The sequence below is a fragment of the Pleurodeles waltl genome, chromosome 6 (genome assembly GCF_031143425.1).
Source record: "Pleurodeles waltl isolate 20211129_DDA chromosome 6, aPleWal1.hap1.20221129, whole genome shotgun sequence".
Classification (NCBI taxonomy): domain Eukaryota; kingdom Metazoa; phylum Chordata; class Amphibia; order Caudata; family Salamandridae; genus Pleurodeles; species Pleurodeles waltl.
Genome location: NC_090445.1, coordinates 1367971121 through 1367987596, shown reverse-complemented (window position 1 = coordinate 1367987596; position 16476 = coordinate 1367971121). Strand labels below are relative to the sequence as shown.

General features: G+C 41.0%; 1 protein-coding gene across 4 annotated transcripts in view; it reads left to right on the top strand.

Moving 5' to 3' along the window:
• The window catches only part of PARG (poly(ADP-ribose) glycohydrolase), an 850138-nt gene that overhangs the window by 513024 nt on the left and 320638 nt on the right, over positions 1–16476 (top strand). For all 4 annotated transcript variants that reach the window (XM_069240664.1, XM_069240666.1, XM_069240665.1 and 1 more), the window contains 2 exons: positions 924–984; positions 12843–12918. In XM_069240664.1, coding sequence (XP_069096765.1) covers positions 924–984; positions 12843–12918 — 137 coding nt within the window. The remainder of the gene's footprint in view (positions 1–923; positions 985–12842; positions 12919–16476) is intronic.

Genomic DNA, 16476 nt, shown 5'->3' with positions numbered 1-16476 from the left:
CAGTAAGTGCTGCAGGCCCACTAGTTGCAATTTGTTTACAAGGTTTGGGTACATGGTATACCACTTTACTAGGGACTTCCAAGCAAATTAAATATTTCAGTTATGTGTAAGACATATTTACCATGTTTATGTGAGTTACTATAAGCACTTTAGCACTCGTTAACAGTGTCCTTGAGACCACGCCAAGGATGTGACGTCTAACACTTAAGGAGAATTTTGAGTCCAGTCTTGTGTTTTTAGGTAGTTTTACCTCTGAAGTATTCTAATGAAGCATGTTGCTTATTGTCTAAAGCCTCACGGATCCAAGCAACTTTATATTCCTTTATCATCACGTTCGGCCATCCCCTAACACAGCGTATTAAGTAGCCATCTTGGAGCCCTGTTTACTCTCTGAAAATCTTTCTGATGTATATGCCATCTTGCTTTATTTCCCTGCTATCATGGGAGTATACCGTGGCTAGGGGGTACCAGTCTCCAATTAGACTCCGCTAGTGTCTAAACAACTGAGTTATGTGTCACATCTAATATTTCATTTCAACTTAAAGACAACAATGTACATTGAATTGCTCCTAAGTAACAATTGGTTTCAGTAGCACCCAAAAGTCTGCTTTCAACGGACATGGTTGGTTTAATTTTTAAATAGTAACCTTCTTTCCAGGGCCTTCTGCTTTCTTACACTCCCCACACACTTTTAAGGCCCACTAAATCCACACTTGTGTATCCCATGCCACCTGCTCTCAATGGGACCTCACGTCCGCCAGGTTTTTGCATTTCCTTTTCTGTCGTGGCGCATCTTTTCTTCCTGTCTTACTGCTTTTGACAGGAAGATTATCTTTTCATCCACCAGTACTTGCACTACATTCTTCTGAAATTATTAATACCCAGCTTCTAATGTAACCACTGTCTGTGGATTCTTTTTTTAGGACCTACTGGTCTGGTGACCTTCACAAGGCAGAGCCTACAAGAGTTTCCCGACTGGGAGCGGTGAGTCATACCTTGCTTGGAATAAAGTGTTTTCAGTCACAGACCTTGTGCTCACTTTTGAATAGTAGCTATTAAGAAAGATTGTTGACATGTCTTTAAAAAAATTACTGCCCACCAGAGTAACAAAGTGCAGATTTCGTAATATGTTGCTTGTTGAAGGAGCACAATTGAATGCAAAGCATGGCTGAAAGTAGTGTTAAATGTGTGCCAAAGGTTGCAGATGGTGGGCACTAATACTCATTTTTAGGTCTCTCTTACTATACAACATATGCCTGGTCTTTTGCAAAGCACATTATTAGCTTATGGTCGGCTGAGACCCTGCCCACTTCTTATCATTGATTGACTTACATGTCACTGTCATTTGTTTGCTTCTTATTTCTTAGCGTGTTTGGGTTTTCCTTCCTCTTTTTGTGTTTGTCCCCCCCCCCACAGCATGGGCTGATGATTGTGTTGTTCCACTTCTCGCTTTTCCTGGTACTACTTTTTTTTCTTTTTTTGTTTAAGCACTCCTTGAGAGCGCATGTGTTTTCCAACTGTGTCTATAGTGTGCTTATCTTCCTCTCTTTGCGCTACTTTCTTGCCCCCATGTGGTTCTTTCCCCTTCTGTTTCGTGATGCATTCGTCTTTGTGTGCTCGCGATCTGCATTGCTTTGAGCTTTCTCCACCCTCCCAGCTCCATGTTTCTCACTCTCTTGCCTGTTGGCACCCCACCAGTGCCCCCATGTTGCTTCTCCGTGTTGCTTTAGCCCTTGCTGTGCCTCCATATTGCTTCTCTTACACCTACTTTGCCCGTGTGCTGCTTCTGCGCACCCCACCTATGTTTCTTCCCCACCTGCTTTCCACAAAGAAACAACAACTTTAGAGTATTTTTTTCAAGTTGAATCAGTAAATAAAAAGGGGGGAAAGTGACTGCATCATTTTTACCAAATGACACTATAGGTTTTTATTTTTTATTTAGCCATCTTGCAGAGAATTGGGTATGATGTATGGCATGGCTAAAATATATTGGCCAAGGCGATAGGTCCCAGAGGTGAGACCTATTGACTTTGGTAAAGCTTGTTGAGGACTGAGGGTTATTTGCAATCATCACACTTTGATCCAGAGCAAGAGAGAAAAAATATGAAGGGGCGAAAAGAGGAGAGTGATAGGAACCCAGTGACAAATGCAGAGAGAAGGGTTGAAAAAATAACTTTCAAGTTAGTTACAGGAATTGTCAGGTTATGATAGAAAGGTGCATGAGGCAGAATCAAAACTAGGTATCCTTGTTATTTGGCAACCACATCATTGGACTGCGTTGAAGGCTGGCTTCTAGAAACCTTAGGTTTCTCCACCTACTTGATCTTCATTTATTTTCCACCAAATTAAGCACCACCTGAATTATGTTAAATTTTTCTACATATTTGTACATTATGTGCAAGATGATGGTTAGTGCATGCATCCCAGGTCAGCTCAAAGTGGTGTGTATTTGAGAGGGATACGCGTTTCTGTTGTTGTCTGACTAGCTCAGACCAAGCCAAAAACTTAGAGCAAATGAGCTCTCTGTTGGTCCAAGAGGATCTGGTCCATGACAGACTTGGTGAGCTTATCTATGCTAGTGAATATGCATGTCTACCTCATTTGTTTAGTTAGTTTTTTGGGGGGTGTTTTACAGCTCTCATAATACCTTACATGTGCTTCAGCGTGAGGAAGAGGACAATAAATGACGGGGTATTCAAATGTTTTTGAATATGTTGTCACATGGTTCAGCCAGGTGCCTTTGTCTTCGGTGTGACTGATGTAAGCCAGTCAAAACAGGTGGATCTCTGGCACCCAAATTAATCTAGGGAAGTTTATTTTGAGTCTGAGGTGTAAAAGACATAGAGAGTGAGCCGTGTGTGTCTAGCTGCCTACCCTCAGACCTTTTGTGTTTGGCAACTAAGTAGTTTGTGGGACGCTGAACTTAAGTGTTTAGTTGACTTGCTGAGTGTGAGTAATGTCCAGAGACGGTCAGAGCTCTGGATGTGCAACACCTTATAGACTGCGCAGATTTGTTTCTTTCTGACAGTGGCACAACTGCATGTTTCTTAAAGCTTGGGCTATGTGTCATGCACATTTCAACCTGAAGCCTCTGCAGGCCCTTCATAGTTTGTATATATGCCTTGCATGGGGGCTTTTATAGGTAACATATAAACTGTGCAGGCCACATAGCTCATCATCTGTAATCAAAGCTCTGGTCAGCAGCATGGGCAGTAAAGGAAGGACCCACTTGGGAACTGGGGAATGTGATTTTTGTGATTGTGTTGATTTCGGATGGGAAGGCCAATGCTATAGACCACTACAGTTTCGGCCATTGGTGTCTGATAAACATTGAACAGTATCAGTTACAATATCCTTTTCTGACATTTTGATGGTCTTTGAAGAGGAAAGAGCAAAGATTATATTGGAGGGCCTTGTTGTCTATGAATGAGGTAAGGCAAGTCCATGTTGTCTGTGTTTGTTATCTCCTTTAGCCAGTTCTTGAAGCCCCCATAAGACCCTACAGTTCATGATGTTCAAAAAAAGAGAACTGAGCTAGTAGTAGGTTCCATATATTTCCTTCATCTATGGTCACACACAGCACTTATTCTATGTTTAGCAGTAGAATTCTTGTTACTTAGCAGATAGGAAGCAGATTGAAAGTCACTGAGATCATGATTGTTTTGCTGGGCATTTCAGGAGGTCTGGTGAGTGACTCATGTTTTCATTGTCTGCCCTGTCCACCGCATTCATAGGATAGGCATGTGGTCGAAAAGTTTGCTTGATTGGTCCCTCACTTTGTTTTATTTTATTTTTAGAGGCATTGTGGAGGAGCTAGCAAATCTTAAGTTAAGGTGTGCCCACTTTGGTTGACGGCAGTGTCTGTGCCTCCACTTTGGCACTTGATATTATAGCTATCTCTACAGAGTACCAACAGCGAGATTAAAGGAGTTGAGGTAGCTGTAACCCAGAGTGAAATCTCACTTTTGAGTTCGAGACACCATAAGAATGAATGCTACAAGGAGGCCATTTGGAAAGTGGTGTTATTTCCAAGGAGGTGTGAAGTGTCCCCAATGTGGACCTGATGTAATGTACAGAATGCATCTCTGGTTGACCTCTGTCTGACGTTATACCACAATGCTACTAAGATCAGATGGTTTTTTTTCTGGATGTTGTGACAAGGACCTCCAGGAACCATGATGTGGATCATTTACTTATGATAAAAGAGACCAGATGGACTTGGCTTTGTTAACTCTGTGACCAAGGGCTTAAACCATCAGATTGAATGGCAAATTCTAGCCACTTTACCTTCTCGAGCCTTGTCAATATCTTTACTCCAATCTAGCTTTGTTGACATTTATTGGCTGTTGATAGTGTCAGCTTAATGGAAGTATACTCTACCTTGATACCAGGAATATGACCATGTTGTCTTACAATATGAGTTACTTGCTCTTTGTTGAAAACCTTCCCTACAGTTTTTATTTTATTTTCCAACAATTTGCATATGGTAAATGCAAATTAACAGTCTATTAACCCGTTACAAGATGGCAGCCATTTATGTGGTATGGTAATATTTATGTGTAAGAGCATTCAGTCACCTTAGGGGGTTTTAGTAACTTATAGACAGTCGTTCCCCTGTTACTTAATTCATGTGCTGCTCTCATGGCTTTCTTATTTATTGTCATGGGGTATAAGCATTTTTTGAGTTCATTATCCTGTTCCAATATGGCTGCTGTGCACGATGTTTAATGATCCATATATTTTGTTCAATCAGCTTTGCCCTTGTGGCTGTTGTTATTGTATTGCAGCTGCCTGGGTGCTTCTATTTTTGTACCTTTTTGGTTGATTATCTTTACTTAGAGATCCCCCTGTTCCTCAAACAGCTCTATTGTAATATGACCACCCATATACAGCACTCCATCTGATCAATATGATGCCTGATCTGCACATGCTTACTTAATTAGTAGTGTCAGCATGTGCGGCGTTTGAACTGAAGCTGAGTGTCGCCTGCCCCTCCCTGCATACTCGATTATTAATTCCGATTAATTTGCAGGTTAGTCAACACTTATTCCACCAGCGCGTTCTCTGATCCTGCTCTCAAGGACTTGATATCTTGATGTCACAAGTATTTTGTCTGAATAGGTGGTTATTCCAGTGTTCAATTTTTTTAGTGTGTTTGGTTATGTAATGTATGAATGAATACAGATGAAAGGATGAGATACAACCTTTCCCTTGTAGTGTACTCAGTGTGAGTATTTCATTGACTGATTTGTTGTCGGTCCGTGACAGTTATTTGTTGACACTTTGCTTGGTTTTATCCTGCATTCTTTGACGAAAGGGTGTTCCTTCACTGGCATTTCAATTTAGCTTGGTTTAACTTGGTTTTATTCCGCACTCAGCGATGTTTTAATCCACATCTTGGTTCCTGTGTTGGCATACATCTTTGTGTTTCCTCCTTTAGTTTGGTTTATTGGTTTATGTGTTCATTGTAATTATTTTATTGTATGTTTACATGTTGAACAAGGGTGTATTTATATTCGATGCCTCATCTTGAGGATGTCCCATGTAATAGTTAGATGCTTGAGAACTGAAACGTCGATGCAGTGATCCCCATATTTTTTCAATCATAAAGAAATTAAAATCCTCAGCCTCTCGAGTTTTTTATGGACTAAAAGGAGGACTACATAGAGTAGATGATCGCCCTGGCACCTCAGATCAGCCTTTTTGTGGACTCACATATGATGAACCTAGTTACACAATGGGATAGTGTGACTTATGGATATAATTGTTTTGACCCTATGCTCATTAACTGTGCTGAATTTAATTTATTAATAAATTATGTTCGATATTCATGATACAGAGGGGTAAGCCGTATATCTGATACAATCTGTTAACTGCAATTTTAGGCATAAACTAAGGATAGCAGACATTCTTACTGATATTCCACAATCAAAGCACTTGATAAAATATTTCTTCTTCAAGGGCTTTTGTGTGTGTTGGTGTCTACCCCTGTTCCTCGGGAGGGTTATTGCTTTGCCCTAGTATGGTGTGCTCATGCTGACTTGATAGGGCACACAGATATGTTTGTTTGTGGCGATAAGGTTACTACAAGGATTGTTGTTAACAAGACTTTGGTTTTGTTTCTTGAATTAAAGATGTAAAGTTATTTTAGCTTCTATAATGTCACTTCAAGCTCCAGCCTGCCAATAACAAGGATACTAAAGATGCTTTTAAAAAGTCTGAGTTGGAGATTAAATAGACAGTGACAGTGGTTGTAATACTCTGAGCCTATACACATAAGTCCTTCTGCCCGTACACATTTTACACACGTCTTATACATCCGATCAATTTTAAAAGCAGCCTTATGAAAAGAAACTGACAGCCGTGCATGATTGTCTGATTACAGCAAATCTTATTTCTTTTGCCTGAAAGGTTCCACAGAATAGTCCTGTTTTTAATTTCATCTCCAACATGCTCCTTTCTTTAACTATATTCCACGTAATGCTTGATAAACTGGATCTTGACCCTGCAGGGCATGAAGCCGTGGACATTGAATTAAAAGTAGTCACTTGTGTTTAGTCGGTGCCGACATCCTGGTCCTCCGACATGTTTCCTCTATGTGAAGATAGATTGATGTGCACAGGGTATTTTGGCACAGTTAACTGTGGACAGAAAGCACTTGACTTAGTGTTATGGCTGCAGGGCTCGCTTCTCAGGAGGGCTGAGATCCACTAAGGCTTGATAATAATAATCAAGGGAAAGAAAAGGATAGCATGGATTAAAACATGGACAAGGACTGGAAAATTAACCGCTGGAGAAACTGAAAAAAACATAGGTTTTTCAAATTAAAAATACTGTTTGTGTTACTCAAATTTCCTGCACATAAAATATTAATCACTATAGTAGGGCTGTAGCCAGTTTAGCATTTTTTGACACATTAGTATACTGAATGACTAATTAAAAATAATATTCATTTGTAATTACTGTAGTGCATTTATTTTAACCACATTTTTGTTTGTTATTGGAGTTGATAAAGTCACAACCAGAAGCCTGCTAAAAAGCGCAAACTCTTCATGCCACTATGTTGATAATGAAGGCTGTGGGATTCTAAAAAATGGTGAATAAACCATTGTTCCCCCTCACAAAGAACAAAGGCGCTCAGTAGAGGGTGAGAAAAAGTAAAGGTGTAAAGGCTGAACGGATCTACCAACTGAAATAAATGTTTATATATATTTATCTTTGATGTGGCAGGCCCGCGTACTTATCCTACAAGCATAAATGGTGTACAGTTATCAACTCAAAATGGAGCAGACTTACATGTATTCTGATATAAAATGAGAGTTACACATTTAGCCAGTATTTTTCGGAGTAAGAAATCCTTAAATAAACAAAATGCCCCAACCACCCCAATATGTCCTTCTGGGCCCCAATTGAACAGGGATAAGACCCATTCAGTTGCTAACATAGAAACAAACAACATTCATGAAGGTACCACCAATCTATCCAGAAGTAACAAGCAGTCAGTCGAGAGAAACAGTTACAATGACAGATGAGTGACATTGTCTTTCTCTAGGTCAAAAGTCCTCTCAATATATTGTATAGACCTTAAACTAAATATATAAACCAGCCTTGAGTTGAACCCCTGATGATGTTTTCAAACTCCTGTTACTGTTTGAACAGCCACACATGGTTACATACATTTAGCCATGGGCTCAATTTGACAACCTTAATAATCTACAGTCATGAGTGTCTCTTAGTTGAATATATAGTATATATTTTGCTACTGCCACCTCGTAAAATAAGCCTGTTATGATTGCTTATTCTTGTCAGTATAATGTCTGTGCTGCTTCTTATCCCAGTTTAAGTATGCAAATAACAGTAAATAAAGTCTGTACCATTATTGAAATTATGCATGCAAATTTTACAACCAACTTGCAGATCTCTTGAAGCCAGTCCTCTGCAGAGATCAAGTGCTTATTTCCTTGTGACAAGCATTGGAGAATAGATGTCAAAACTCTAGGTTGGAGTTGAGACAATGGAAAGAAAGGCCGTTTATAGAGAGCTGACATCTCATGAAATTACATAGTCCAAAACATAGGATTGAACTTGAAGGATTGAAACGAAATCTTGATATCTCAAAGAGGGTTGTGCATGTAATTCTGAAAGTGTTTAGTCTTCTGGAAGAAATTGTCAGAAATCAAAGGCTATGTGGTTGCCTTCTGGAAAAGGTCTTCCCTGACTTGATAGATAGGGTAATCTCATACAAAAATCAAAGGATCGATACACTCCCTGTAAATAAAATAACCATACCAGTTTACCGCAACTACTTATGATATTTTTAGTCAGAACACTCTTTTACAATTCAGCAGTTGGCTTCCTAGGTGAAATTTAATATACCTCTTTCTAAAGATGAAACAATCTACATTTTTACCCCAGCCTTCTGCAACTGGCGTTGCCGGATATACATTTATGATTTGATTGAACAGTCTTCCTGTCGACTTCATGCACAGACTTTAATTTTTGAAAGGGTTTATGTCCCTTTTTTGTCTTCTTTTTCATTTGAGGATAAACTAAGTGTGTTCACTTAGATCTTGCAGCCAGGCCAGACCGCCTCTGAACCACTGCGCCCATTCATTCAAGTCCTCACAGACACCCTCTTGGGTGCCCAAGCGAAGCCAGGGTATTGCTCTTTAAACAGCCTATTGGCACAAACTATCTCTAGGAGACCCATCTTTCCTCCTGCAGCACCAGAGAGGCTGCCACCAGCTGACTCAGTGCAGATGTGCTTCCATCCACTCCACCAGACAAAGAGTTGAAACATACGAAGGTATTTAGGAAACAGATTATCTCCCCTGCCAGTCTTGCCCTTTGGACTGTCAGTTTGAGTTGCCTCCTTAGGTGCTACCTGCACATGTTGTGGAACATGGTGAGCAAGATCTTTCTACAGTCCCAGATGTCTTTTGTGCCTATCTCCAATAAATAATTGAGGACAGTCAAGATGTGCTGACATGTCATCAGATCAGGTCTGGACACTACTGACTGACTGGGTAGAGCAGTTGGTACTGGCATGTTGCTAAGGTGTCACACATGGATACAATCAGTGAGCTTCCCCAGGGATGTCCAGTAGTCTCTAATGGTCACGTCATTTGATGGCACTCTCCTCTTTAGAGCCTGGTTCTTTGGCGCACTAGAGCGCTTTAAAGGAAACAATGCAACAGCATGCTGTCTTGACCTTACACCACCCCTAGGGTAGTTTCTCCAATAATATCACCCCTACTCTTGGAAAAGGGTTGCAGGAGAGGCCATTACAGACTTTGCCTCTCGAACAATGGACCTTCCACTTCTTTTCGAGGTTCAGGTCGGGGTCCATCAGTGGTATCCAGACCCCAGGGACTAAGAACTATCCAATGCCCCGCCACTACTGCTACTTCAAAAAGTCTTTCGCGTACGCTCCACTGTGTACTGTCACTCAGATTGGAGCCAGATAAGTTTTACCTCCACTGGTGGCAAAGCACCACATCGGACAGATGGGTGCTTCAAATCGCCAAATGCGGTTATACCCTGCATTTCCACTCCACCCTTTTATACATACCAGCTGCACCACAAAGGCTTCTGTAGGACTACTTGTCTGTTCTCTGTCAAGAAGTTCACTCTTTCTTGGAAAAGGGAGCCATACATAGGGGACCGGCTTCAGAGATTGGGACGGACTAATACTCTCACTACTTTCTGGTGCTGCAGGAGGACAGAGAACTTCTACCTATACTAGATCTCCGATCGCCGAACTCCTTCCCCATGAGGGGCAATTTCAAGATACTTACCTTCGTCCAAGTTCTGTCTGCTCTGCATCCAAGGCATTGGACTGAGGCATTGGACTTTTAGCATCTCTAATACTACAGATGCTATCTGCAATTTCAGGGAGGCCATGAGAAATTTGTTCTCCTTACTCCCCTTTGACCTCACCAGTGCCTCCCAGGTGTTCATGAAAGGAATGGTGGTGGTTGCTGCCCTTCTGAGGAGGTTGGGAATATTAGCCTTCCCATGACTCAACGACTAGTCCACCACGCCCAGGTGGCACATGCAGGTTCTGCAGTGAAATCTTAAGTCTCTGTGGGCTCAGTACCTAGGAAACCTCTCAGATTCCATCCAGGTGTTGGAGGAGACTGCAAAAGATCTGCAATTGTGGCTGCTGGACTACCATTGCAACAAGCATGGTGGGGATGGGGTGAGGTTATGGACCCTATGCCGAGAAGCTTTACACCTCTGTAACAAGCTGAATCATAAGGCCTTTCTCTGGTCATACAAAACCTGCAGGATCTATAAACGCAAGGGCAGTCAAACGTGGCCGACATTGCTTAGTTGATCACAAATGGCAGCTGCACTGCTAGGTGGCACAGGGAGTTTTCCAACAATCGGAAGAACCCTGTCTAATCATTCTGCCATCGCTGATGCCGTGCAATGCCCAATCATTTGTGGATTGAAGTTCCCAAGGCAATTCTCCCTCACAGATGCCTTTTGGTTGTACATGAGCTTCGGACCCATGTACGCTTTCTTGTCCCGACCTCTCCTGCCAAACCTTTAAAGAAGATGAGAAATGGCTAGGCCCAAGCCATTCTTGTGGCTGTGGATTGGTCTAGTGTAGTGTGGTAACAAGACCTTTTGGACATGAGCATCTGTCCTCCAATCTGTTTGCTCTTTGAGCTAATGTCTTGTCATAGCAGAAGGGCAGAGACCTACACCTGAACTTGTACAACTTAGACCCGCATACTTTGAGACTGAGTGGTGGCAGTTCACTGCTTTTGATCTTCCTCCCAAGATAGTAAATATCATTCTGGCACCCAGGCATCCCACCACCAAAACAGTCTATGTGGGATGCTGGGAGAAGTTTGTTGTTTGGTGTTGTACTAGCCATACCCAACCCTTAGAAGTCCTGTTGTCTTATGTTCTTTTTTTCCTTGTCTATAGCATAGCAAGGCCTTGTTGTGGCAACAGTTAAAGGTTATTTGCCAACCTTATTGAGCTTGCTACAGTTGTCTGACAAGCAATCTTTGATGCCGTTTTTGAAAGGGTTAATCCCCATATTCCAGCCATATCTACAGTTTGGGTCTTATGTTTCTAATTTGCACTCCATTCGAGCCTTTGCACGGCTGCTCCCTGAGATTGCTCATATTGAATGCACTGTTCTTCAGTGCGATCACATCAGCTTGCCACGTTAGTGAGCTGCAAATGTTTTCTGTCCAGGAATCTTGCAGAACCTGTTTTCCAGACAATTGTTACTAAGGACCAAGTCAACATTCTTCCCAAACCTTGTGATGCCTTTCCACATTGGTCAGCCCATAATCCTGCTGATTTTCTCTTCTCATCTGTCCAAGGAAGAAGAGAGAGTGCATCGACTAGACCTTAAGAGAGCTCTGAGTTGTTATATTGATCACACCAAAGATCACTAGGTGGGTTTCTCCAGAACAAGGAAGGGAAGAGCAGTACTGAAACTGACTATCTCCCAATGGATTGTCCTTTGTATAAAGATCTGCGATGGGCCAGCCAAGAAACATTCTCCCGGAAAGCCATGTGGACTCATTCCACCAGAGCCAAAGCTGCTACCACCGCGCTGGCATGCAGAGTGCCTGTTTTGTACATCCTCCAGGCTGTGACGTGGGTGTCCATTTGAGCGGTGCATTTTCCCCTTCAAATCTGCAAGACTTTCCGGCTTGAGCCATCCCGCAAACCCCTCAACTGGGGAGGTACTGCTTTGGTATTAGTTCAAAAGGTGAGGAACCTGGGGTTTGAAGTATCCTTCAAAAGAACAAGATATTTGCCTTTGGTAACACTTGGTGGATAGTCTATAACCACAGATTACTCACCGACCGATTCGCCTCCTTGTTCCAGATAATGGGCTTTCCTTGTCCGTACTAAAACGATTCCAACTTGGAGATCTAAACACTGGCATAATATGATTCCTAAAGGCTCCATGTCCAATGGTGTGGACAGATATCAGAAAGAAACTGACATTGACGCGTAGTGGTGACAGTTGTTTTGTGTCACTGACATCACTTCTGGCCAGTACAGAGCTGATGCAGAAACGCAGATGCCACTTATTTGTGCACAAGGGAATTGCTGAGAAAAAAAAAAATCTCCAGATCCAGCCTGGTACCTGGAGGTAATCACAAGATAAGAAATCTGCAATTAGGTAGTGTCCACCAGAAAAAGCATCCACTACAGAAGGCATCACCAAAAGTTAGTATCTTATTCTTTACGTTCAGAAGAAGGAAAATGATAGAAGGCAAATGTTCGAAAGGAAACTGGTAAAATGCTTTTCCATCATCTGATGACAAGGCAATCCAAGAAGTAGCAGTTTTGATTGAAAGAAAGCAACCCTTCTCAATCAAATACTGCCTTAGAGATATTTTTGCTCAGCATAAATAACTGGGTGCTCTGTGAATGAGCAAGACATAGCTTTTATCTGTTAATGTTGTCCTTAATTTGATAAACCCTAAATGTTAGTCAGTTTTCATTGTCACATTAGCACCATTTGCAGGAAGTACCTTTGTGGGAGGTAATAGTGCACCACTGGACAATATTAAAACAGGCAGAGAATAGGTAACAACAAAGTGGGCTTTTATCACATAAGAAGCAGGCGTTAAGATTGTTCGAAAGAGCGATTATTTTTTTCTTGTGTTATGTATACTTTGGATATTGACACCTTGACGTATATCCATAGATGGTAAAGACCTTCACACAGTGGCAATACAGAATTTAGCGGGAAAATGTGGTCTTTCAATTTTGTCTGGGTTTTTAAATACATTATTGAGTTAGTTTCAGATTTGCTTAGAGCCATTCATGTAAAACTGTATTTCATTGTTTTTTAGTTCACAAAGGAAGTTGACCAGGATTCATGTCACCTATGAGGGTACTATTGAAGGCAACGGGCATGGCATGCTGCAGGTAGGTGCCAATTATTCATTAGATTAAGATTCAGTGATCCAGCCAATACTTTTGAGACACGTTTGTGCATGTGTTGCATGTCCTGGGTTGGGCCGGGGTACACACCACAAGGCTACCAATTTTTCCTAAGCAGTAATCGGCATGTCCATTCTGAAAATCACACATTGGCTTTGTGGGGGTGAAACAATGTTAATTCAGGAATGGTATATTTCATTCTGACTTGTTTGTGTATGAGAGTGCTGAATACAATTTAAAATTCAGAACAGGTCTCCGTTCCACGAAGAATAATATATTTAATTGTATGTCATCAACGGATTTTATTTTCTGCTCCTCTGGATGTGACGATGCTGTATATTGCAAATGCTTTCAGATCGTGTCGATCTAGGTAATTAAGGATACAGTGTGCAGGTAATAAGGTCAGGAAGGACAATGGGTGAAAGAAACCCTACAAGGTTTAGTATGCCCATGTAAATGCCGTGGTTTCTCTGTAGTACTAGGTATGGAGTCTAGTTACAGTATTAAGTTCGGTATTTTTATTTAACTCAGTCATAAACTGGAATTATTTACTGCTCCAGTGACAAGTGCCTGGTTATAAGCCTTTGCTCTGCACTTGTTGTTCTCCATGCAATTAGTTGAACATTCAAGTATTGAAACCTGTAGAGTACTTTCAGCTCTGCTTGCTCTCAAGAATAAACCACCTTGTCCCTCAATCATATTGCAGCATCCTAGTCTGTCACATTGTTACATGATTTAATTACTTCACTGCCTTCCTTTTGCTGCTCCTTATGCCACAGTTTAATTTCACTTTTCACTGAATCGTGGGTGCCCAATGCTTCTCTGCCAGTACGGTTGTATATCAGTATATTGTAAGTGTTAATATTTTCCACAAGAATGTTGGATCCGAAACGTTGACTAAAATAGGGCCTGTGGGTAAGTATAGCTTTACAATTCTTTGTGTGTGTTTGTGTGTTTGAGTATTCATTCAAGGTTGGTAAATGTGAAGTCAAACACAGCAAAGAAAACAAAAACCTATACTTTCCTATATAAGCTTACTTTAACAAAACTGTTGTTTTCAGTATTCTCGCTACAATACTTTTTAAAGACATTTTTTAATGTGTGATATTCTGCAACCTTTCTACAAGCATGCAGCCTGTTCAGATTTCACTTTTAATAAATGATTGTTATCGCAGATCCAGGTGCTAAAGTGGATCTGGTCATTTTTTCAACAACAGCAAGTCACCAACTTACGCTGAGCTCAAAGTTCTGATTTCCAGGATACCATTCTGGCTATAAACACTCTGCACCTTCCAAAGACCACATAGTTCTCTCAACTTGAATGATGCTGACTCTGCTGCGACACTGACATCTTTGGTTGTACACGACATTATCTTCAGGTGTGAATCCTCCAGTTCCGTAGCAGTACATAAAAATAAAACACTTCTTAAATTGGGCTCAATTACAGCTGGCTACCCTCTTCTCTTCATGGCCGCTTCAGCATCAGAGTTAACCTCCTTAAGTCATTAGCAACATCAGTACAGACTTCATTATATTTTTGCTCTGCTACAGAGACATTGTGCACTCTACTAGGTTTAAGTCAGAGGAATACCTTTTGGAGAAGGAGATTTCTAAAATTCGAATAACCACTACAGAGACATTGGAACGGAATCTGGCACCTTGGTCTTCCATCTCCCAGCACCGCAATACAACGACAAAAATAGCGAAGCAGATCGTTTCTCTCCAAAAAAGCATGACATCATTGTTTTACTTGCAAATGTAAGAAACATGGGTTACCCAGATCTCTCCCAAGGGAGAATTTCCATTGCTACAGTGCCCCTGATATGTGCTTGAGACCCATTTTGCTTAAGACTCATTATGCTGCAGTCTTCTAAAAAGGTGGCAAGTCTTGTTCTAAAACCCTACACATGGACAAGTTCATTTATTTTAACTTTACACAAATACTGTTACACAAACAGATTGCTGAGGAAGTGGATCACGCAGAGAAACGTATTCTTTCTGATTTAGCGTATCTCTTCCCACATCCACCCGAAGGTTTGTATCCCTGCCATGTAAGCAGAAACAAATCAGGATTCTCGTTGTTCTCTATGTGGATGCCTGCGCTGTTATTTGGTTCAGGTGACTGGCACTAAGGGCTTGCAGTGGTATTCCTGTGCTCTGTGGCACATTGTTGCTTTTGCAGCACCTAACTTGCCTGAAGCAACTTATAGGGTATAGTCATCAATTTGCTCGGCAAATAGAGCCACGTAAAATTAATACCAGAACAGACTTTTTTACTTTTAGAAGTAGTATTATATTGTAAACATGGAAAACCACAGTCCTCTAAGAAGATAACTTCTGACCAGTTGATCATGCCGATTATGAAAATAGGTTATTTTATGCCCTTCCTGATGATAGCCCAATGTGTTCCCTACCCTTTTTTATCAGTTTCCCCCACCCGTAGTCCCATCACTTCAGTAGACATACATCTTGATGAAAGCGATTGCTTCTCTATTGGCATAAAGAGCAAACAGACACGTACCTCCATCTGAAGTCAGGAGGGGGTATTAATCCAGATATTTTCTAATGCCCAAGAAAATGGTAGGATTATGCCCAATTGTTGATTTGAGATTCCTAAACAAGATATTGAAAAAGAAAAGTGGCAAATGGTAACAAGCCCTTTAGACTTTTTTTTATTTTACTTGAATTGAAATTAAATGTCATGAATATGTAATACATACAGTCATAACATATAGACAGCACAATATATTTAAATACTATGCAACAATATATACTAGATAGTGTAACCTTATCATACTTATGTGAAAGAGCACAACAGTGTCAGTGTCTACGCTTAGTCCGGGAAAGCTGCTGCCCAATTCTGATGTAAAAGGTTAGTCCCTTATTGCCTTTAATCCGAAGAGTGGCAGCCTCTGTTTCATATATTGACTGAAAAATGCCCACCACTCATACACAGTAGTAGGTGTCTGGTTAGTCCATTAAATGGCAATGCATAAGCGAGCAATTATGATAGCAATGGAAATGATGGCAAAGACTTGTTTAATGGCATCAGGTTTAAACCCCAGCATGATATTCCTGTTGGTCATCTGCAAGTTCCATTGTAGATTTGTACACACTGAGATAGAAGTTGAGTAATGTCTAATATCGGTTTAAATATTAATAGCTAGTGAACATATGTATTATGGTCTGCAGCCTGCTACCCACCTGCTACTACTATCAGTTTTGTTATCCGGCCACTTGACTTTCTAATCAGGTGTATAGTACAGCATACAGAGAGTTTTAAATTGCTGTAGCTTCAAGCTAACTGAGAAAATCGAATAGTTGATTATTTCAAAAGCATCAGCGACGCATACACAATATCATCAACCAGGTCACACACCAAATAATCATCTAAAAAGTAGTCAATCCGAGAAGCATGCCCATACTTCCTATTATAAAAAGAAAATTCCTGCGCCTGCCCCACTCTTAGCCTCCATAGATCACATAATCGAAAGTCTTTCATCATCAACTTAAGATATTGTTGAGATTTCGGAGTGCCCACTG